The sequence below is a fragment of the Phodopus roborovskii genome, unplaced genomic scaffold (assembly GCF_943737965.1).
Source record: "Phodopus roborovskii unplaced genomic scaffold, PHOROB, whole genome shotgun sequence".
Lineage (NCBI taxonomy): Eukaryota > Metazoa > Chordata > Mammalia > Rodentia > Cricetidae > Phodopus > Phodopus roborovskii.
Window position 1 is genome coordinate 53,268,901 of NW_026126480.1, and position 21,801 is coordinate 53,290,701.

The 21,801-nt window shown below is 51.3% G+C and overlaps 3 protein-coding genes across 7 annotated transcripts; 2 read left to right on the forward strand and 1 right to left on the reverse strand.

Moving 5' to 3' along the window:
• Positions 1–2,138: 2,138 nt before the first annotated feature.
• On the reverse strand, positions 2,139–5,946 carry Cabp4 (calcium binding protein 4). Its single transcript, XM_051192091.1, has 6 exons — positions 5,586–5,946; positions 5,167–5,197; positions 4,941–5,084; positions 3,077–3,186; positions 2,335–2,482; positions 2,139–2,232 (listed from the first exon to the last, which is right to left on the reverse strand). The coding sequence occupies exons 1-6, from the start codon at positions 5,937–5,939 to the stop codon at positions 2,204–2,206; spliced, it is 816 nt and encodes a 271-aa protein (XP_051048048.1). The 5' UTR covers positions 5,940–5,946; the 3' UTR covers positions 2,139–2,203.
• A 3,122-nt stretch (positions 5,947–9,068) lies between these two features.
• Gpr152 (G protein-coupled receptor 152) lies at positions 9,069–10,598 on the forward strand. The gene has a single exon (XM_051192092.1). The coding sequence runs from the start codon at positions 9,069–9,071 to the stop codon at positions 10,596–10,598; it is 1,530 nt and encodes a 509-aa protein (XP_051048049.1).
• A 4,896-nt stretch (positions 10,599–15,494) lies between these two features.
• Coro1b (coronin 1B) lies at positions 15,495–21,192 on the forward strand. Of its 5 annotated transcripts, none has more exons than XM_051193552.1 (11): positions 15,495–15,628; positions 16,307–16,509; positions 16,838–16,960; positions 17,072–17,201; positions 17,407–17,588; positions 17,674–17,793; positions 18,356–18,460; positions 18,543–18,688; positions 19,474–19,531; positions 20,381–20,644; positions 20,752–21,192. In XM_051193552.1, the coding sequence occupies exons 2-11, from the start codon at positions 16,309–16,311 to the stop codon at positions 20,875–20,877; spliced, it is 1,455 nt and encodes a 484-aa protein (XP_051049509.1). In that variant the 5' UTR covers positions 15,495–15,628; positions 16,307–16,308; the 3' UTR covers positions 20,878–21,192. The 5 variants fall into 5 exon arrangements, with proteins under 5 accessions (XP_051049509.1, XP_051049511.1, XP_051049508.1 ...); XM_051193554.1 differs by having other exon boundaries at positions 15,501–15,607; XM_051193551.1 differs by having other exon boundaries at positions 15,505–15,621.
• The last annotated feature ends 609 nt before the right edge of the window (positions 21,193–21,801 follow it).

Below are 21,801 nucleotides of genomic sequence, written 5' to 3' on the forward strand. Positions count from 1 at the left end.
GAGACAATCCTTCTGTGGCACTGACCACGCCCATTGGGGGGTGGAGCCATGGGCGGAAGTGACCTTGGAAGGAGGTTGGAGAGAGATCAGGGAAAAGCTCTCTTGCTGGTGTGACTCAGAGAGGAGAGTATCGGGTGGAGTTTCCTGGTGTTCATCGGTCTATGTTGTAAGTTATTTCTCCCTGAATAAACATCTATTCGGCCTATTTGTTTATCCTGATCCTTATTTAACCGCGATACCTGCCTGTCCTGGAACTTGCTATGTAGACCAGGTTGGCCTTCATTCATAGAGATCTACTTGCCTTTGCCTCCTGAATTTTGGGGTCAAAGGCATGTGCCATCATCGCCCAGCTTTAAGAAAAAAAAAAAAAAAGGCAGGTAGATTCAATTCCAATTCTTTTGACTCTGTATGTATCACTTAAAATTATAATGTAACCAATGAGTTTTCTTCTTTTGTTAAAATTGCATTATTTGGGGCTGGAGAGATGGCTCAGAGGACCTGAGTTCAGTTCCCAGCAACCACATGGTGGCTCACAACTATCCGTATTGAGATCTGGTGCCCTCTTCTGGCCAGCAGGCATACATGCAGGCAGAATGCTGTATTTATAATAAGTAAATCTTTTTTTAAATTGCATAATTTATTTCGGAGTAGAGGTTCATACATGCAATGCCCCGCCCCGTGTGTGGAGGTCAGAGGACAGCTGTAGGAGTCAGTTCTCCCAGGGACTGAACTCAGTCTTCAGACTTGGCACCTTTACCTGCTGATCCATCTCTCTGCCCCTTCTTTCTCTTTTTCCTTTTTTAGTGGTGCACTCACCCCAGGACCTTGCCAATACAAGGCAGGCACTGTGCCACTAAGTCACACTCCAACCCAGAGCTTGCCTTTTGTTAGTTAACCAATCTAACCCAGATGTCGATGGCCACACTTCTCAAAAAATGCTGGAGACCTAAACTCTAAACAGACACTATAAACAGTATTTCTTTATCTTGAAACATACTGAGAGGCATAAATATTTCCATTGTGGGTGGGTGTTGCATGCCTTTAATCCCAGCGTTTGGGAACCAGACAGAGAGGTAAGAGGGTCTCTGAGTTCCAGGCCAGCCAGACTACCCTGTCTCAAAGGTGGTGTAGGGGGCTTATGTCCTTTCCTCTTCTTCAGCCTTCTCCTAGTTTAAATCAAAATTCTTAGTTTTCCTGCTTGTCTCCTCTGTTTGATTATTGAATGGGATATCCTGTGTCTGTTACCTTCCAGGCTAACCTTAAATGAAGTCCTCCATCTGTCAGTAATTACCCTTTTCTTTGGCACCTGTAGAAAGGGCTCAAGCCATATCTTCCCTTCGTGTTATTTTTGTCTCTGCAGAAACTTTTCCACCAAGGCCCTGACCACCCTTTGGAGACCTAAGATCAGCCCTTCCTTTCAGTTTCTTTCTTTGTTGGAACTTCTTACCCTCTCGCTTTGAACTTCTATACTGAGATTACTAGCATGTACAGCCACACCCAGGTTCAAGTTTATTTTTCATTCGTGACAGGGGTGAGGGGGATGGACAGAGCATGCACCTACCAAAGAACAACTTTGTAAAGTTGGTTTCCTTCTATCTTGTGAGTGAGTGTGTGTGTGTGTTTTGTTTGGTTGGTTTTGGGTTTTTTAAAACAGGGTTTCTCTGTGTAGCCCAGGTTGTCTTAAAACTCACTCTGTAGACCAGGATGGCCTGGAACTCTTGAAGATCCACCTGTCTCCAAAATGCTTGGGATTAAAGGAGGGTGCCACCACCACCCTGGTCCCCACCACATAACTATCAAGGATCCAATTCAGGCTTGGTGGCAAGAGCTTTTACATGCTGAGCCATTCTACCAAGGCCAAGTTCATTTTTCAAAGCAGTACGTTATACACCTCTCCATCCACCGTGTCCTAGGAATTCCCTACCACACACTATGCCTGATTTATTTGAATGCATCGAATGCTGGGGAACTCCCTACCTCCAAATCTTGTTCTGAGAACTGCAACCAGCTGCCATTTTTCCCTCCACAGCTTGAGAGTGGGAGGAGAAGACAGTGCAGCAGACACTGGAATAGTCAGGTGTGGTCAGGGGTAGAAGCAGCCCTCAGTCGGGGAGGATCTCTCCCTCCCTGGGGAAGGGTGTAGTAGTCTGGTTCTTGCCTGATATCTGGGCCTCAGGGGCAGTTGGTTGTTCCTGCAGATGCCTCACCCAGTAGATAACATCTTTACAAATTCTGCAGGAGAGAGGGGTAGGGAAAGGCCAACCCAGGTCAGGGACTGAAGGAGGTTCAAAGTGCTAGAGGCATGGGAGGGGTGTGTCTGTGAGGGTGACTCACCATCGAAGTCTATGCTGCCATCCCCATTGAGGTCCATGTCTCGCAACATCTCATCCAGCTCAGTGCCCTCTAGTGGTTCCCCCAGCAGAGCTGGTGCTGCCTGCCGCAGCTCTGCCACTGTGATCCGTCCATCCCTGTCCTTGTCAAACTGTCAAAATAGAGTCCAAGCAGGGCTCCTGCCCGTGTGTCTCAGTATGTGGCTCTACTCTTGTTTGTTACTTTTTTATTTGAGATAGGCATCCTGCCTAGGCTGGTCTCAAACTCACAGTTTCTCTTACCTTGCCCCCCCCCAAGTTCTGGGATTAAAAGTGTGGGCCAACATGCTTGTCTGTCTTGGGTTTGTTTCGTTTATATCGTTGAGACAGTCTCTCATGAAGGCCAGGCTGTCCTCAAACTCACTAGTGGAGTACATGTGTTCACCACTATGCCCTGGTTTTGTTTGGTGGTGAGGCTTGAATCGAGGGCTTGGTGCATACTAGGTGTGCACTTTACCAACTGTACTACATCCTATTCTTGGTTCTACTCTTGCCTGATCCAGGGCAATGATGTCCCCACCAGGGATCTAAACCTCCCCACTCTCAAGAATCAGCACTGCCTCCTCTGGGAGGTTTCCCTGATTGGCGACCTCACTGGGACTAAGCTAAGCCTTTCTACCTGTCCCTAGGCCCTAGTCTTGCCTCTCTGGGCCTCCTGAAGGCTGAGATTTCCCAGTAAGGATGTAGTTCATGCTGGCACTCCTTACCTCTCGGAAAGCAATGCGGAGCTCTCGTACACCCAACATGTGAGCTGTCTCCTCCCTCAGCTTTGGGCTTATCAGCTCCACAAACTCTTCAAAATCCACGAAGCCACCCACTGTGGACCCAGGCAGAATGTCACAATCTGCTCAGTGGTGATGCTACATTCTTCTGTCTTCCTACCAGGGCTCTGAACCCATGAAGGCAAACCTACTTCCTTGCTCAAAGAGGGGTTTCTTGGTTATTGCGGGGTCAGGGATGCTCTTGTTCTCCATGAAGCCCCAGTGGGCCAGAAAGAGACCTGGTTTCAGAGGAGGCAGCCCAAGTTCAGTCCTGTTGATGTGTAAGGCCTTGGATGGCTTACCAACCCTCTTGCTCTCATCCTGGGATGGGCCTGGAAGAAACTACTCCATGGAGCAGTGCTATAGCTACTAGAAATCAGGGCTATAGCTGGGTAGAGCTGAGCAGGAAACACTAAACAGTGGGATATTTGTACACTGTGTCAAGATGTGTCAGTGTGATTGGTTTAATAAAGAGCTGAATGGCCAATAGCTAGACAGGAAGAGTTTAGGTGGGACTTCCAGGGACAGAGAGGACTCTGGGAAAAAGAAAGGTGGAGTCACCAGCCAGATGCAAAGGAAACAGGATGGGCAGCACAGAGAGATGAGGTACAAGCCACGAGATAAAACACAGATCAGATAAAAATAAAAGGGTCATTTAAGTTATAAGAGCTATTAGAACAAGCCCAAATAAACTAAGACCAAACTTCCATAATTAATAATGTCTCTGTGTCATTCTTTGGGGCCGGCAGTGGAAGAGAAAGTCCATCTACACTGAACGCCTTTTAAAAGCACTGCCACGTTGTCAGCCCCTCAGTTCTAAAATGTCATTAGTACCCTAAGACTCCAAGGGACAAGGAACACCTTTGGGAGGAAAGAGATGCATAACCCTAGAATGTGCACTGTGCTTTTTGTTATTGTTGTGTGAGGCCTGGTCTTTATTCAGTCCTCACTAACCTGGAACTCACTCTGTAGACCAGGCTGGCCTTGAACTCACAGAGATCCTCCTGCCTCTGCCTCCTCAGTGCTGGGATTAAAGGCATGTGCCACCATGCCTGGCTCTGGTTAATTTTGTGTGTCAACTTGACATAAGATAGGGTCATTTAGGAAGAAGGAACTTCAATTGAGGAACTGCCTCCATCAGAGTGGCCCATAGGCAAGTCTGTGTGACGTTTTCTTAGTGGTTGATGTGAGAGGGAGCATTCCATTGTGAGTGGTACTTCCCCTGGGAGGCAGAGGCAGTTCTAGGACAGTCAGGACTGTTACACAGAGAAACCCTGTCTCGGAAGAAAATGGGGGGCAGAGGGCTAGCTGAACAGGAGCTTAGAGAGCAAACCAGTAAGCAGCATTTCTCCAGTCTCTGTTTCAGTTCCTGCTTCCAGGTTCCTGACTTGAGTTCTTGTTCGGACTTCCCTCAATGACAGATTGTAAGTTTTGATAACAAAATAAACCCTTTACGCTTTTGGTCATGGTATTAATCACAGCAACAGAAAGCAAGCCAGGATGTGTACCAATCCCATGCTCATTTTGGAAATTGTTGTAAAACGAAAGAAAGAACCAAGAGCAGTAGATGACTCCATGGATAAAGGTGCCTGTCACCAAACCTGATGGCCTGAGCTTGAGTAATCCCTGGACCCACATGGTAGAAGCACTCACTCCCAACAGTTGCATTCTGACTCCAAATGCACACAATGGCACACACATCCCCCACTAATAATAACTAAAATTAAAAGTAGCATGACTGTGGCCCACCCACTGCTAGGTAACCACACTGGCTCCCAACCCAATCATCCAGCAGGGCTCCATGACTGACTTCGCATCTTCACATGCTGGGACACTTCCAGGAGCTCCATCTCCGTGGGCATGTAGCCCAGCGTCCGCATGCAGTCGCCCAGCTCCCGGTAGCCAATGTAGCCATCCTGGTCAGTGTCAAACTCTTCAAAGGCAGCCTGAAGTTCTATAGGGGTTAGCAGAGGTCAGAACAGGAAGCCAGATTCAGAGTCTCCTTCCACCTCCCAGCAACAATGAGAGATACTCACCCTCCAACTCGTCAGGGCCCAGTTCACGGTCCTGTATAGGAATAAGCCAATGTATCCCCACTTGCCACACTTCCTCCAGCCCCCTCCTCCCAAGTGCACTGTGCAGGGATGGCCCCACCAAAGCAGCTGAAGATGGTGAAATCCTACAGACCCCATGAGCAGAGAGCCACCTTCTCCCTATGCTCTTGGAGCTTCCAATGAGTTCTCTAAGAGGTCTTCTGCGCACTATGCCAGGTGGCCCAAAGCCAACCTTGTCCTGCATTGGCTCCCCTGGTCTGAGGTACAAGAAGCCACAATTCTGCCCTGTCCTGTCTTTCCCAATCTGGGGCACAAGAGGCAGGAGGCCTGAGCATACAGGGTCAAGAAGGGATAAAGAAAAGGAGAGTTAGCCTCAATTCCCCCACCCCTAGACTCCCGACCTTTCCAAAGACGCGGTTGAGCAGGGGCCCATATGTCCTTTGGGCAGCGTCCTGATGAGGGTCAGGACGATGTCGGTGGGAATGTCGGTGAGAGGCTTGACTGGACAGTGCTGAGGATGGCTCATCCTGCCCTGCTCTGGTCTTTGGGGGGTTCTTGCTGCTTCCTGAGGCCTCAGAGCCCTGGCCAGAGGACTGCTTCCCGGAACTGGCCTTCTGGGCCCCGGGCAGCTGCTTCTCCTTCTTGCTCCTTCTTCTAGCCAAGGTGGAGCCCTCAGCAGCACTCCCAGGAGATACAGCTCCTTCAGGGGTCTTCTGGGGGCCAGGAACCAGCTGTGAGCCCTGCTCTGTTGCCATGGAAACAATAAGGGACTCAGTGCCAAGCAGCTCCCTGGAGTGCCCTTGGCTCTCAGGGCCCAGAGAGCTTATGACCCCTCAGGCTTGAGCTCATCACCTGGGATCCAGAGTGAGGGGGATTAGGGTAAATGAGTCAGGCAGCCAGCCTAATTAATCCCTGGCCTCTGCCCCAGGGTGGCCTGGAAGTACCAGGTGGGTCTTGAAAACTCTTCTTAGGAGTGAGGGTCCCAGGACACAACAGCCAGTTCATACTTAAGCTCAACCATGTCTTAACTAGTAGAAGCAGCCAATACTCCTTCTAAGTCTCAGTTTACCCATCTGTGAAATGGAGGCACAGTGCTGCAGAGTTAAGCACTAATCCCAGAGTGTGACATGGCTCAACTTAGTGTAGTAAAGACCAGTGAAAGCCCCTTAGGCAGGAGGAGGAATACTGGGAAAGGCTGAGAGTTGTTACCTTGGTCCCCAGTGGAGTGACATCCTAGTTGGAGCAGAGGACATATGAAACTTTAGAAAAGAGGCCTTGGATGCTGACGGAGGGTGGGGATGACACATGGTGCCCTGAGCCAGAGGAATTCCCAGCAAAGGGTCTCCATTTTCTAACCTAGTTGAGATGGGGGCCCTGGCTGGTGACTTAGCCCTATGGGGCCACGGTTAGGGTTTCCCAGAGAGCAGACCCATGAATGATTGATGCTCCCTCAGCTTGGGTTTCCTGCCTGTCGGCCTCCATATCGCCACTGGGCGCCATGCAGCAGGCACCATCGTGGGGCTGGTTGGTGGCTAGACCTTGGGCAAACAGGCAGAACCCTGCTCCTTCTACCTGGCCTGTATCTCCCAGGTAAGCCAGGCAATGCTACCAGCCCTAAGGGAGGGGCATCTAGGCTCCAAGGCCATTGGGGCTAGAACTCATGGAGGAGATTCTGAGAAGAGGTGGAGGTGGGCAGCCATAGGGAGAGTGGCTGCAACCATGGGTTTCATGCATGATCCAGATACGTTCTGTAGGTAGCTATAGCCAGTCCCTCTCCACCCTCTGCCAGCTGAGGGAGGTAGAGTATGGACAGCAGAAGGCACTTGGGACGCTTGCCTGGGTGTCATCATGTTATGCCCCTCCCCCTGCCCCCCTTCCCTGCCACTTCATTGTCATCATGCGTCCGAGTCCACTTCCTCCTCTGTATAGTAGCTCTAGGGACAAACGGGGCTCCTCTACTAAACTCTGAGGTGCAGGAAAGGAACACAGGCGGCAGTGTAAGACACTGAAGAAGGCCGAGCTGCGCTCAGGACCCAGCCAGCCTGCCAGGGCCTGGAGGCTCACACCTCACTTGGTGTCCTGAGGAAGGCACTACTGGCACATGCCTTCCTGGAATTGTAAACGTTAGAAACCCCAGTATATCAGGATCTTGTGAAGGAATAATCGATTAGTTTTCTTTCTTTTGCTTTCTTCCTGATTTAAGATAATGCCTCATGTATCCCAGGCTGGCTTCAGAACCCCAACTATCAAAGGCTAGCCTTGAACTCCTGACCCTCTCGCTCCACTCTCCAATGTTGGTGTTTCAGGTGTGTACCACTTGTTGCTTTTGTTTGAGAGGAAGTTTTAAAACCCTGTAGTCTAGGCTGGCCTTGAACTCATGACAATTTCCCTGCCTCCACCTCTCAAGTACTGGTATTACCAGCATTGCTTTCTTTAAATGACTCTCAAACCCTGTCTTCTGGAACGCTATGTAAAGGTGCTCCCACACCTTTAATTTGGAGCATCCCTCCCCATTCGTGATGTTTCACTCTAGTACTCTTACCTTAACACAAGACTTGAAGCTGTGGGGAAAAGAGCTGAAGCTGGGCATGAGGTGCATGCACTCCTTGTAATTCCAGCACTCAGAAAACAGAGGCAGGAAGAGCATTTAACCTGCAAGACCAGCCTGGTCTACATAGTGACACCCTGTCTCAAAGAAACAAGAGGCAGGGTCAGGGGGTGTGGCTAAGTTGGTAGAATGCTTGCCAGACATATAGGAGGCCTTGAGTTCAATCCTCTCACTACTGCATAAACTGAACAGAACGGTACATGGCTGAAATCTAAGCACTGGGTAGGTGAATACAGAAGGACCAGGAGTTCAAGGCCATCCTCAGCTCTGTAATGAGACTGAGGTTAGTTTGAGCTACATGAGAGCTTGTCTTAAAAGTTGACTCTCCCAGAGTCATGGCTCCTAGAAGTGATGATGATCCTAACTCCCATCCCAAATTTGTTTTTAACTAATTAAACTTGCTTTTACTTTAAAAAAAAAAAAATTGAAAAACTGGTCTGAAGAGATGAGATGGCTCAGCTGTTAAAGCATTTGCTGCTCTTGCAAAGGAACCAGGTTCAGTTCCCAGCACTTACATAATAGCTCTCAACTGCCATTTAACTCCAGTTCTAGGGGATCCAACACCCCTTTCTGGGCTCCAAAGGTCCCAAAGTGCATAGATATCTACACTCAAATCCACAAAGTAAATATATTTTTTTTTCTTTTTTTGAGACACAGTGTCACTATGTAGCCCTTGGCAGGCCTGGAACTTGCTATGTAGACTGGGCTAGCCTTGAACTCAGAGATTTCCCTGCTTCTGTGTGTCCTAAGTGCCAGAATTAAAGGCATTTTTCACCATGCCTGGCCCCAAAAATAAATCTTAAAAAAAAAAAGTCAAAGCATTTAAAAGGCTAAGACAGAATAATTACCTCAAGTGTGAGGCAATCCAAATCTACACTGCAAGTGCCACACTAGCCAGGATTCCACAGTAAGACCCTGTCTCAAGACAAGGTTTAAGTCTCCCCGACAAACTTGAAACCCTCTGGTTTAGTTCACTAAGGCATGTGGATTCCATGTGGCAAGATGATTAAGTATGGCCTGAGCTGCTGACATATCTGTATGGTCACATAGTGGACAGTCCTCTCCTCACTCGTAAAATTGATTATAGGGTGACTGCATGAGGTTATTTTTTCAACTGCCTGGCATGGGTTAATTACTCAAAAGGTGATAATACTGGACCAGAGAGGGGCAGTGACTGGCATGAGGTACAACTCCATCTCTCTCATACCAAGCCATCACATATTTGTTGATTCAGCAGACTGGCAATCTATGCCCAGCGCTACCCTGAGGACCCAGAATGGACACTGCTCTGGAAGCCAACCTGGGCGCTGCTGGCCACGGTCCCCGCACAGAGCTCAATGATGAGGACTACTACCCTCAGGGCAGTTGGGACACAGTCTTTCTGGTAGCTTTACTGCTCCTGGGACTGCCAGCCAATGGGTTCATGGCATGGCTGGCTGGCTCGCAGGCCCGGCACGGGGCTGGCACGAGACTGGCTCTGCTCCTGCTCAGCCTGGCCCTCTCTGACTTCTTATTCCTGGCAGCAGCAACTTTCCAAATCCTGGAGATACAGCATGGAGGGCACTGGCCACTGGGCACTGCCGCCTGCCGCTTCTACTACTTCCTATGGGGTGTGTCCTACTCTTCCGGCCTCTTCCTATTGACAGCCCTCAGCCTGGACCGATGCTTGCTGGCGCTGTGCCCACGCTGGTACCCAGGGCGCCGCCCAGCCCGTCTACCCCTCTGGGTATGTGCTGGGGTCTGGGTGCTGGCCACACTATTTAGTGTGCCCTGGTTGGTCTTCCCCGAGGCTGCTGTCTGGTGGTACGACTTGGTCATCTGCCTGGACTTCTGGGACAGCGAGGAGCTGCCTCTGCGGATGCTTGAGATCTTGGGGGGCTTCCTGCCCTTCCTCTTGCTGCTGGTCTGCCACGTGCTTACCCAAGCCACTGCTTGCAGGACCTGTTGTGGGCACCAGCCTAGGACTATGGCCCGCCATGGCTTTGCCCGTGTGGCCAAGACCATTCTGTCAGCCTATGTGGTTCTGAGGCTGCCCTACCAGCTTGCACAGTTGCTCTATCTGGCTTTCTTATGGGATGTATACCCTGGCTACCTGCTCTGGGAAGCCCTGGTCTATTCTGACTATCTGATCCTGCTCAACAGCTGCCTGAGCCCTTTCCTGTGTGTGGCAGCCAGTGCTGACCTCCGGGCCCTGCTGCGCACTGTACTTTCCTCCTTTGCAGCTGCTGCCTGTGAGGAATGGCCTGGCAGCTTCATGCCAGCTGAGCCACAGACCCAGGTGGCCTCTGTGGGCCTAACTCCATCAGGACCAACAGCTGAAGGCCAGCCACAATTGGATCCCCTGGTCCAGCCTGAGGTGAGCCCCTCAGTCCAGCCACAGTCAGATTCTGTGGTCCAGCCTGAGGTGAGCCTCTCAATCCAGCCACAGTCAGATTCTGTGGTCCAGCCTAAGGAGGACTCCCTCATCCAGCCACCATTGGATCCTATAGTTCAACTTGAGGCGAACCCTTTTACTCAACCACAGTTGGATTCGATGGGTCAACCTCAAGTGAACCCTTCAGCCCAACCACAGTCAAATTCTGTGGTCCAGGCTCAAGTGGACTCCCTGACCCAGCCACAGTCAAGCACAGAGATCCAGACCCCTGCCTGTGGGGCTGAGTCAGCCTCTAACCCTGGTGAGGAAAGCACCCCCAGCCCAGATCCCATGCCTGGGGCCCCTGAGAACCTAGACAAACCAGCTGTTCCTGAGGGAGAAAGCCCTACCAATGTCACACCAAAAGAGGCCCCCAAAGTAGGCCCCACTTGAGTGACTTGGAAGCCCCGGCCTGCCAGGGCAGTAGAAGAGTCAGAGGAAACCAACGAAGCATCCAGCAGAGAGGTGGGAACATGAAGAAAAGCAGTAGAGAAAAACCCCATCCACTCCCATGAACCTGACAGAGGGCTGAGGAGAAGTGAAACCAGTTAGCCAAAAGTCCCAAATAGGGGGTTGTGTCTCCACCCTGGTTTAGCCAGGCTTTACCATTACTACCACAACACCCACTGCTACTCAGCATCCTTGAACTGCTGAGGATGGTCCTGCTGAGTTCTACCCCTGCCGCCCCCCCCCCCAATCTATGCTTCCCCTCATTGCCTCCATCCTGGTGGAGGAAGACAGCAGAGGGCACTTCCTCTGGCCTTGGTCTGATTGCCCTCTAACCTTTCCCTCATTTTCCCCATTCTTGTCTGGTTCTCTGGCTTGAGCACCTAACTGAAAAGTCCCTGTAGAGAGGGGAGGCTTCCAGGAGCCCACAGCCTAAAGCAGTAACCAGCCAGTTGGCCTGGCATAGCTAAGCTGTCTGAGAAATTCACCTGCCCCCAGCACACAGAGCCTGGGACAGGATTTCCCCAGCCAGGTGCAACCAAGAGTCGGGAGCAATCAGACAAAAGTGAGTAGCAGCCAGATCTGGCTTCAAATCCAGCTCTGCTACACCCTGGCTTGGTAACTGGCCATGCTTTGAGGGCCATATGAGGATTAAAAGGGAAAGTGAATGTGGCATCTGCAGGAGCCTAGCACACAGTGAAATTCTGGGGCACATGGCCTTTTCAGACTTCAGTGACATAGGAAAATGGCCCTTCAGGGGACGGGTCTAGATGACAGGAAGACAGTACCACCATCTGCCTGGAGCACCTGAGATCCTCTGATTGCTAAGGTTGCAGACAAGCCATCTTTGCGCCTTGAGGGTGGGAGTCTCAGAAATCTTCAAGGTCTGACTCCATTCAAGAGCCAAACTAATGTCACCTGCTACCAGCCTACAGGGAGGGTCAGACAGGATCTGGGGGGAGTTTCGGGTGCAGAGTGTGTTGGAGTTTGAACCCCAGGACACAGACAGGAGGCTGGCCAAAGGCAGAGAGCCTTGGGCACCACGGTCCCAGGAAGCTTCGGAAGTCACAGGGCTAAGCCAGTTCTTCCTCCAGATGCAGATGCTGCAAAACAGGAAGTGATGAAAATTGTTTCCCACACTCTCCCCTCCAATCACCCCCTCTTCACCCACCCAGCGTTCTCCTCCTACCCTGTGTTCCCAGATCAGGTCTCTCCCCCCACCCCCATTCTTTCCCATTAGGGAGTGGCTGAGGTGTCCATGACAGTGGTCACTTATGTGAAGCTTTTACCCCCAGAAACTTGCATCATAAAAAGGCAAGGTGACAGGCTGTGCAGGCAGATGGGAGGGGAGCAGTAAGATCTGCATTTTGTTGCAAACTCCTTCTTAATGTCAGTTTTCTGATCTGTAAGATGGGGTAACGTGTTGGGCATGGCTCACTCCTGTAATCAATCCTAGCACTTAGGATACCAAGGCAGGAGTCACATAAGTTCAAGGTCAACCTGGGTTACATAGTGAGACTCTGGGTCAAAAAAAAAAAAAAAAAAAAGCAAGGGCTGGTAGGACTGGAGAGATGGCCCAGAAGCTAAGAGCATATAATATTCTTGTAAAGGACCAAAGTTGGTTCTCAACACCTACATGTGGCAACTTACACACATGAAACTCTGTCTCCAGGGGATCCAATGCCTCCTTCTGACAGGTACACATATAAACTGAATTAAATAAATCTAAAGAAAAGAAAAAAAAGGATGGGCTAAGGATACAACTCACTAGTAGGGTGCCTGCCTAAAACACTCAAGGCCCTGGGCTCAGTTACCAGCATTGCAAAGTAATGGATGGTATGTTCTCTTGCTGCTGATTACAATAGGGTACACACATGAGAATGTCACAGGATGGCCATGAAAGCTTTAAAGCATAATGGTAGCCTGACAGGACCATAGGCACTGTTTTAGTCACTGTTCTGTTGCTGTGAAGAGACACCATGACCAAGGCGACTCTTATAAAAGAAAGTAACTGGGGGCTTGTTTGCAGTTTCAGAGGCTTAATCCATGATCATCATGGCAGGGAGCACCGTGGCAGGCGTGGTGCTGGAGGAGTAGTTGAGAGCTACCTCTCTCTGCAGGCAGAGAGAGTGAACTGGTCATAACATGGGCTTTTGAAACCTCAAAGCCCACCCCAGGGTCACACTTCCTAATCCTTCTAACCCTATTGAGTCCCACTCCCTGGTGACTAAGCATCAAATATATGAGCCTGTGGAGGCATTCTTACTCAACCACCACAGGCAACAAAACCAGTGGGAGAGATATTTCTGAAGCATTTGTTGAATTAACTCACACACACACACACACACACACACACACACACACTTTTTTGGTTTGTTTTTGTTTTTAGAGACAGCATCTCTTTTTGTGTGTAGTGCTGGCTGTCCTGGAACTCACTTTGTAGACCAGGCTGGCCTCAAACTCACAGAGATCTGCCTGCCTCTGCCTCCTAAGTGGTGGAATTAAAGGTGTTGCCGCCACTACCTGGCTCTAACAAATATTTAATGATCATTTAACAGATAGCTTTCTGGCCAGCTTTCCATGTTAGAGACAGATGTTTAGGGTTCAGGGTGTCTCTTAGGGTTGTTAAGCTCTGCCCTTACCACTTATGCATTATGTGGCCTTTGGCAAAGCTCTTAGACTTCAGGGGACCTGCTTTACCCATTTGTAAAATGGTTCTGTGGTAGAGTAAATCTTCAATCACCAGTTTGATATGCTTGGACACTGGCCAGAGCCTCCTAGCAAGTAGCCTGCACCAATTATCCGTCTCCTCACACTACATGGTGCTTCCTCCGCAAGACAGGTTCACTTTCCCTCTACCTCTGTCCATTGGATGGAGTCCAAGTCTCTGAGGGAAGAGCCTGGATTCCTGTTTCCCTTGGGACATTCTGCAGTAACCCTCTCTCTTCTCTTGTGGGGGGTCCCAAAGCCTCCTCAACATCAGATCAGAGAATAAAACTTCCCTGCCTTCAACTGTGGCCCACCCCACTAGTGCTACCTCTTAGGGCATGTGCCAGCCCCACCTGCAAGGTCTGCAAGGGGAGAGCCTCCCATATGGGAGACAGAGCTGCATGCACCCTGGGAATTTTACAGGATAAAGAGTTTTCCTTGTGGCCCACAGAACAGGTTTGTGTTAGAGAAGATGGAACCAGAAAGGGAGACCTCAGTCCCCAAACAGTCCCAGCTCAGGGAACACACCCCAGTGGATTTGTTGCCATCTTGGGGACCCCTTCCTCCAGGTGAGATCCCTGTGGGTTTACCCCCCCCAAGGAACCAGCTGTTGGTTCTGAGGACTGTGAATATGAATATTTTGCAATTTTATATTCAGGCCTGCTGCTCATTTATTCACCCAGCATGAAGTGTTTTTACATAGGGTGCTGGGTGGGGTCTCCTTTTGGGCAACAGAAGGATGGGGTGTGTGTGGGGGGCACAACAAAGTCCTTGTCTTTAGTTTGCTGGCAGGAATCTTAGCAAGGTGCCAAATAATTACACAGCGTAGCATTTGAGACTAAGAACAACAGATGGGAATAAGGAAAAGTCAGACGGTGACTGGGTGAGAAGTGAGCCCAAAGGGCCCTTAAGGGGAGGTGACACCTGAGCAGAGACCTGGAGTCATTGAAGGATGAGGCCTTCCTAAGCCAGGGTATGCTAGCCTGAGGTGGGAGTGGAGGTTTGGTGTCACTAACGTGCTGAGAGAGGCTAGTGGTGGGTGTCCTGGGATAGTTGGCAGGGGTCAGACAGGAATTCTGGGAAAGGAACATGGGAGCTGTATTTTTATTTGAAGTGGGGTGATGTGGGAGTGGGGGGTTATATGGAACCCTAGCCCCCTGGCCTGATGTGGACTTCCCACAGAACCCCAGCTACCCAAGTCAAGCCACACTCCGGCTGCCTGGCTCCATGGTTTATGAACAGTGAGAACTCCAAAGTCTTCGGAAAGAACAAACTAAGACTGAATCCCAATTGGGAGGCCTTAATCAAGCCATATCCTTTCCTGTTTTTTCACAGAGTGTGGAGACCACTGAAATGGGACACAAGTCCACGTACCCTCCCACACACAGTGGGTGGATTCATGCAGGGTAAACAAAGCACTTCTTACCTCGGGCTCTTGCCTCCTCCCATGCCCCTGTTCTTTTCCTGGAAAAGATATCCACATATCACCGCTGGTCACCCAGGGAGGGGGACACAGAGGAAGGAATGCTACCTTGTGAATCCTAAGGGACACCTAAGTCCTCCAGGATGTGACAAGATAGGGTGAATCTCAGGCAAATCCAGGCTCTGATGAGATGGAGTGAAGACAGTAAGGTGCACGGGCCCCTAGGTCATCTACTTTGATTTTCACTAAGCCCAAGCAGGAGCCATCAGGGTGTACGATGGACTTCCACTTCTTCAATTTACATAGTCAACTGACATCACGCACTCCCGACCTTGAAACTGGCTGGGTGTGGTGGCATATGCCTTTAATAGCAGCACTTAAGAGGCAAATGCAGGCAGGCAGATTTCTGTGAGTTCTGTGCCAGTTCCAGGCCAGCCAAGTGTGCATAGTAAGATCCTGTCTCAAACACAAAACAAACACACGTGAAAATGTTGGAGGCGGAGCGAGAGGATCCTGGCCGGTGGAAATGAGTAGGGAAATCGGTGGCCAAGTTTCACTCTTCCAGGCCAGGAGATTCTTAAGGCTGGCTGTACCTGTGAGGTAGTTCCAACCACTCGCTCTGTCTAACTGCTTGCTGAGGGCCTAGCGATCAGGCCTCGCCCCATGGGCGGGGCATTATAAAGCTCCGCCTTTTGCGCGTGACTTTGCCCCGCCCCCGTCCCACTCCTCTGTCACTTCCTGACTCCCGCTTCCTGCTTCCCAGAGGTCGGGATCCGGAGCCGCCCGAGGTCGCCGCCGCAGTCCCCGGCGCTCCTGGCGAGCGGTGAGCGGTGAGCGGTGAGCGGTGAGAGCGGCAGGGCCGGAGTAGGGGCGCAGATGTGGGCCTGGGGTGGGGGGCGTGAGCCCGAAGAGCGCATCCCCCCGCGGCGCCCAACCCCCCCCAGCCGCCCATCTCTCCTTTCCTGAGCAGGGATCTTTGGAAGTTGGGTCCCTAGTTCTCCTTGGACCGGGCTCCGAGGCCACTTTGAGGACCAGGCAGCATCCTCGCGACCCCTGTTCTGCCAGGGTGCCTAGGCTCGACTTCCTGAAGCTTTTTGCACATTCCCTGGGTCTCAGTTGCGGCCTAGTAGGAAGACCAAACCCTTTTGCTGCCTCTTCTCCCCATTACCCAGCCTCCAGTCTCCACTGCTTGGAACCAATTGGGACCTACAGAAGCTCTATGCTCTGTCTTCCTTCCAGCAGCATCCACACACGGGTGCGCGCGCGTGCGCGCATGCATACACGCATACACACATACACACACACACACACACACACACACACACACACACACGGGTGCACACACAGATAAGAGAGCTACGGAGAGGCTAGGGGGGAAGAATCTGTTGGTCTTCACCTATGAACCCATTCTATAACTGGGGAAACAGGAACCCTCAGTGTCATCGTGACCAATTCCCTGGTGACATGGCTCTGTGTGTCTCTTTGGAGGGCCAGAGCTGATCCAGATGTCTCTGCCCTGCAGACATGTCCTTCCGAAAGGTGGTGCGACAGAGCAAATTCCGGCATGTGTTTGGACAGCCGGTCAAGAATGATCAGTGCTATGAGGACATTCGAGTGTCCCGGGTTACCTGGGACAGTACCTTCTGCGCAGTCAACCCCAAGTTCCTGGCAGTGATTGTGGAAGCCAGTGGTGGGGGTGCTTTTATGGTGCTCCCTTTAAGCAAGGTGGGCCCCAGTGGGTCAGGGTGGAGAGGAGGAATGAGGGCACACGGGCCACACCTGCGGGCAGGGCAGTTGGTGCCATTTCTTGACCTGTGGCAACTGCTAGACAAGTCATAATCCAGATTTACTGCCCAGGAGGTGTTGGTGCAAGTAGAAAAAGTGTTTATTGCCACCAAGTCTGGATAAGAGTCTGCAGGCATTTCCTGCACAGAATCACATCTGGGAAACAGGGTAGTCTCATCATTCTTATACCATGGAAGGGCCACAGATGCTGGGGTGAATGGAGACTTGGGTTGTTGGTCCTACTCTGACTCCACCTTAATGCCTATAGACAGGCCGCATTGACAAGGCCTACCCAACAGTGTGTGGGCACACAGGACCTGTTCTGGACATTGACTGGTGTCCCCACAATGATGAAGTCATTGCCAGTGGCTCAGAGGACTGCACAGTCATGGTGAGCATAGGATTGTTCAAATGAGGGTCTCCTGGTCTCCCGGTGTGGCTGAAGGATGTTGGCAGTGGGACAGGCACAGGCCTGAGCCCATTCTCCCTCTCCCTACCACAGGTATGGCAGATTCCAGAGAATGGGCTGACCTCTCCACTGACTGAGCCAGTAGTGGTGCTTGAGGGGCATACCAAGCGTGTGGGTATCATCACCTGGCACCCCACAGCCCGGAATGTGCTTCTCAGTGCAGGTCTGCACCACTCCCTGCCCCCTCATACCCTTCTCCAGGGTGATTGTGAAATGTGCAGCAGCCTCTCACAGACAATCTAACAGACAGGGAAATGAATACCTACAAAGAGGGAGACCCAGTGTAGTACCAGAGTGGGTCTAGTGGGCTGATGGCCCCACAACTGCATGCCTGGACCTGCTCGAGCTGATGGCCGCTTGCCTACCAGGTTGTGACAACGTGGTGCTTATCTGGAATGTGGGCACTGCAGAGGAGCTGTACCGCCTGGACTCTCTGCACCCTGACCTCATCTACAATGTCAGCTGGAACCACAATGGCAGCCTCTTCTGCTCAGCTTGCAAGGACAAGAGTGTCCGCATCATCGATCCCAGGCGGGGCACCCTGGTGGCAGTAGGTATCCCCAGAGGGCAAGGATGGCAGTATATAGGCTCAGAGTCTTGATCTGCACTGCACTAACTTTCTATCCATTCTGCAGGAGCGGGAGAAGGCTCATGAGGGAGCCCGGCCCATGCGGGCCATCTTTCTGGCCGATGGCAAGGTGTTTACCACCGGTTTCAGCCGCATGAGTGAACGGCAACTAGCACTCTGGGACCCAGTGAGTGATGTAGCCAGCTTAAGGCAGGCAGGCAGGCAAGCTCGAGACCTGGGCCTCAGCCTAGGATATTCCTCCCTGGGCCAGGCAGACAGAGATCAGCATGGAGAAGCCTGCACTGCTTAGATCCTCAGCCTGGCCCTTGCCAGCCCCTCCCTTCCCTGCCTCCAGCTTTCTGGCTCTCCCTGACATTCCTCAGTGCTTCCCACATTCTTTCTGCTTGCACAAACCGTAAAGGTACCCTCCTGGGAGCCCCCAGTCCCTACCCTGCTACACTGTCTCTCAGCAAAGCACTCCTGTACAGTGAACTCGAGGGCCCCTTTGAGGCGTGGGCTGGTACTGCCTGCCTCTTCAGCCTTACTATAACCAGACTTTCTCAGCACTTGCCTGTTGGTGTGGAATAGCCTTAAGACCTGGAGAAGGCTGGGAAATTGGGACCTGGGATTGGAGAAACCATTAGCATGTTGGGGAGTGTTGCCGACTGTCATGTGAGACTGGCTGAGGCCAGTCCTGGAGTGTTTAGGAGAAGATTCTGACTTGGCCTGATTGTCCCCTATGTGCTTAGGAAAACCTTGAGGAGCCCATGGCTCTGCAGGAGCTGGATTCAAGCAATGGGGCCCTGCTGCCCTTCTATGACCCAGACACCAGCGTGGTCTATGTCTGTGGCAAGGTGAGGCTGGATAGGGTGACAGGCCAGGGCTGAGAGGCAGGGAAGGGATCTGGTCAAATGCTGAGCTTTCTTACTCCCACAGGGTGACTCCAGCATCCGCTACTTTGAGATCACAGATGAGCCCCCCTACATCCACTTCCTGAATACATTCACCAGCAAAGAACCCCAGAGGGGTATGGGTAGCATGCCTAAGAGGGGCTTGGAGGTCAGCAAGTGTGAAATTGCCCGGTAAGAAGTCCTCTGAGGTCTATAGGCAGAGTTTATTTGAGGACCCAGCCAGGATTGGGGAGGAAGGGGTGTCAGACTGAGCAAGGTTAGGTCATCAGCATCCATGGTAAAAGTTCAGATTGTAGAGGCTAAGTTGGGCATGCAGCCATACACCTATTATCCCAGCATTTGGGAGTTAGGAGGACCAACCTGGCCTCATAGTAAGTCCAGTGTCAGTTGAGCTACATAGTAAAACCCTGTCTCAAACAAAACAAATAAAAACAAAGAGCAGGTGATGTAGCTCAGTTGGTGGAGTGTCTGCCTAACATAAAGCCCTGGGTTCCACCACAACACTAACGCAGAGGCTGTGGCACGTCCCTGTAATTTACTCAGGAGGTGGAGCTGGGAGAATCAGGAGTTCAAGGTCATTCTTAGCTCTATAGTAAGTTCAAGGCCAGCCTGGGATGGATGAAATCATGTTTCAAAAAAAAGGGAGCAGCACAGGCCTTTAATCCCAGCTTCTTGCAGAGGCAGGCTGATCTCCATTAGTTTGAAGCAAGGATGATCTACATAATGAGTTTCAGATTCCCAAGGCTACACAACGAGACCCTGTCTCGAAAAAGGAAAAAAGAAAAAAGAAAACCCACTATCACTCTAGAGGGACTCTAGACAGGGAGGCCATGAGCACAAGTCAGCTGAAGTCACAAGTCAGGTTGTGCGTGGGTCTCAGGCCAGCCTGTGGAAATGCCCAGGTGGGGAAACTGGACAGCTGTAGGGGTCCCACCATGGCTCCCTCCCTTTTCCAGGTTCTACAAACTTCATGAGCGCAAGTGTGAGCCCATAGTCATGACTGTGCCAAGAAAGGTGAGGCTGCTGGGACCCTGTCCACCCACTCCCTTCCCTAGCAGAAGGGCCACACCAGGGCCCTGCAATGACAGAGGCCAAGGCACTTAGAGCAGGGTGGCAGGGATAGAGAGCCTACCATAAGAGGAGGAACCAATAGGATTGGGATGGTGCTACGTGGGGAGGGGCTACAAGGAGGAGAGGGCTCTGGCCATTAATCCCATGGGGAGGGGCCTGGCTACTAGTGACTTGGCCTCAGATGCCTAGCCAGGAGCATGGAACACATTCCCACTGTCCTTCAGCTGGTGTTCACGGACTCAGTGTGCCAGCCATGTCTTGGAGCAAAGCCCACAATCCATCTGTGGCCACAGATGTGGCTCAAAGTGAAAAGGGAGAGTTGAGCTCTGAAGGTCCCAGGGGATCAGCCTTTGGAGGATGGGTTGGTAAGAGTACATACAAGTTAGAGCTGGGTGGTTGAAGTGCATGCCTTTAGTCCCAGCACTCAGGAGGCAGGAGCAGGCGGGTCTCTGTGAGTTCGAGGCCAGCCTGGTTGACAGAGTGAGTTTCAGGACAGTCAGGGCTGTTAATACAAAGAAACCCTATCTTGAAAAACAAAAGAATACAAGTCAGTGGTTGTGCATGGGTGTAATCGCAACACTCAGGGAGGCAGAGGCAGATTGATCTCTGTGAATTTAAGGCTAGCCTGATCTAGAGTGGGTTCCAGGACAGCTAGAGCTACACAGAGAAACCCTGTCTCAAAAAACAAAACAAACAGTACAAGTTAGGAGAATGTTGATGCAGTCAGAGACCAGATGTAAGACCCTTGATAGGGCTTCCAACTGATTCTGACCTCCCCTACTTGGTATGCAGTCCGACCTCTTCCAGGATGATCTGTACCCTGACACAGCCGGACCTGAGGCTGCTCTTGAGGCAGAGGATTGGGTGAGTGGGCAGGATGCAGATCCCATCCTGATCTCACTACGGGAAGCCTATGTGCCCAGTAAACAACGAGACCTGAAGGTCAGCCGGCGAAATGTGCTGTCAGACAGTCGGCCTGCCAGTTCCAGCCGCTCTGGAGCCTCCACAGCTACTACAATTTCTGATGTTCCCAGTGGCATCCTCGCTGGGGCTGGTGTATGTATCCTACATTTCAGTGTGCTGCCCAATTGTCTGGGCCTCAGGCCTCTACTATAGGATGGGTTATGGCTGATGGCCTCTGACACTTCCATATGTCCTTACAGGAATCTGGGAAATTCCAAGAGGTGATGCAAGAGCTTCGGGCACTTCGGGTGTTGGTCAAGGAACAGGGGGAGCGTATTAGCCGCCTGGAAGAGCAGCTGGGCCGCATAGAGAATGGCGATACATAGGACCACCAGGGGCCTGCTCCCAACACTGCCTCCTCCTCCACCCCTTCTCACCTAGCTTCGGTGGCCAGGTCACACCAGGCAGTTTGCTGCTTAGTGCCTCTGGGGCAGGTCATGGCCAGTTTACACCTCTCCACAGCCTGGGGCCCAGGTTGAAAGCACCACCTGGCTTTTGGAAGATTTTTGTACCAAGGCAAACACCCATATTCTTTAAGGGACCATCTTCTCAACCTGCCCAGCCCACTACCCCCTCCCCACAGAAAGCAGCAGAGACAGTTCTATATTTTCATTCTAAATAAAATGCTCTTTCTAAAGCCATGTTTGACCTGCTGTTGTGGAGGGGTGGGATGGGGTGTAGCACTAGGAAGGGGAACTGCAAACTTCATGTGGAAAGTAGCCCTTGTGTACCCAAATTCCACCATGCAGAGAAACTCCGGTAGAAAGGCTAGAGACAGGTGTGAGAGGGGTTTGTGAATAAAATCACTTGCTAAGGAAGCTTGACCTAAATTCGACCCCTGGGACCCACAGTAGAGAGGTAGCTAACCTTCATATATGCCCTCATGTGCAGTAATACGCACAGTTGGCTTTTTGTTTTATTTTCCTGGCTGCCTCGGAACTCACTCTGTAGACCAAAGTGGCCTGAACTCAACAGATTTACCTGCCTGCCTGCCTGCCTCACCCTCTACCCCCCACCCCCCAGTGCTGGATTAAAAGATAGGTCCCACCACTGCCTGGCTTAGTTGTTTCTCAAGACAAGGTTTGTCTGTGTAACAGCTGTGGCTGTTCTAGAATTCGCTTTGTAAACCAGGCTGACCTTGAACTCACAGAGATTTTCCTGCCTCTGCCTCCTGTTTTGTTTTTTAAAGGCTAGCCAGGTACACACCTTTAGTCCCAACACTCCAGAAGTAGAAGCAGGAGGATCTCCTT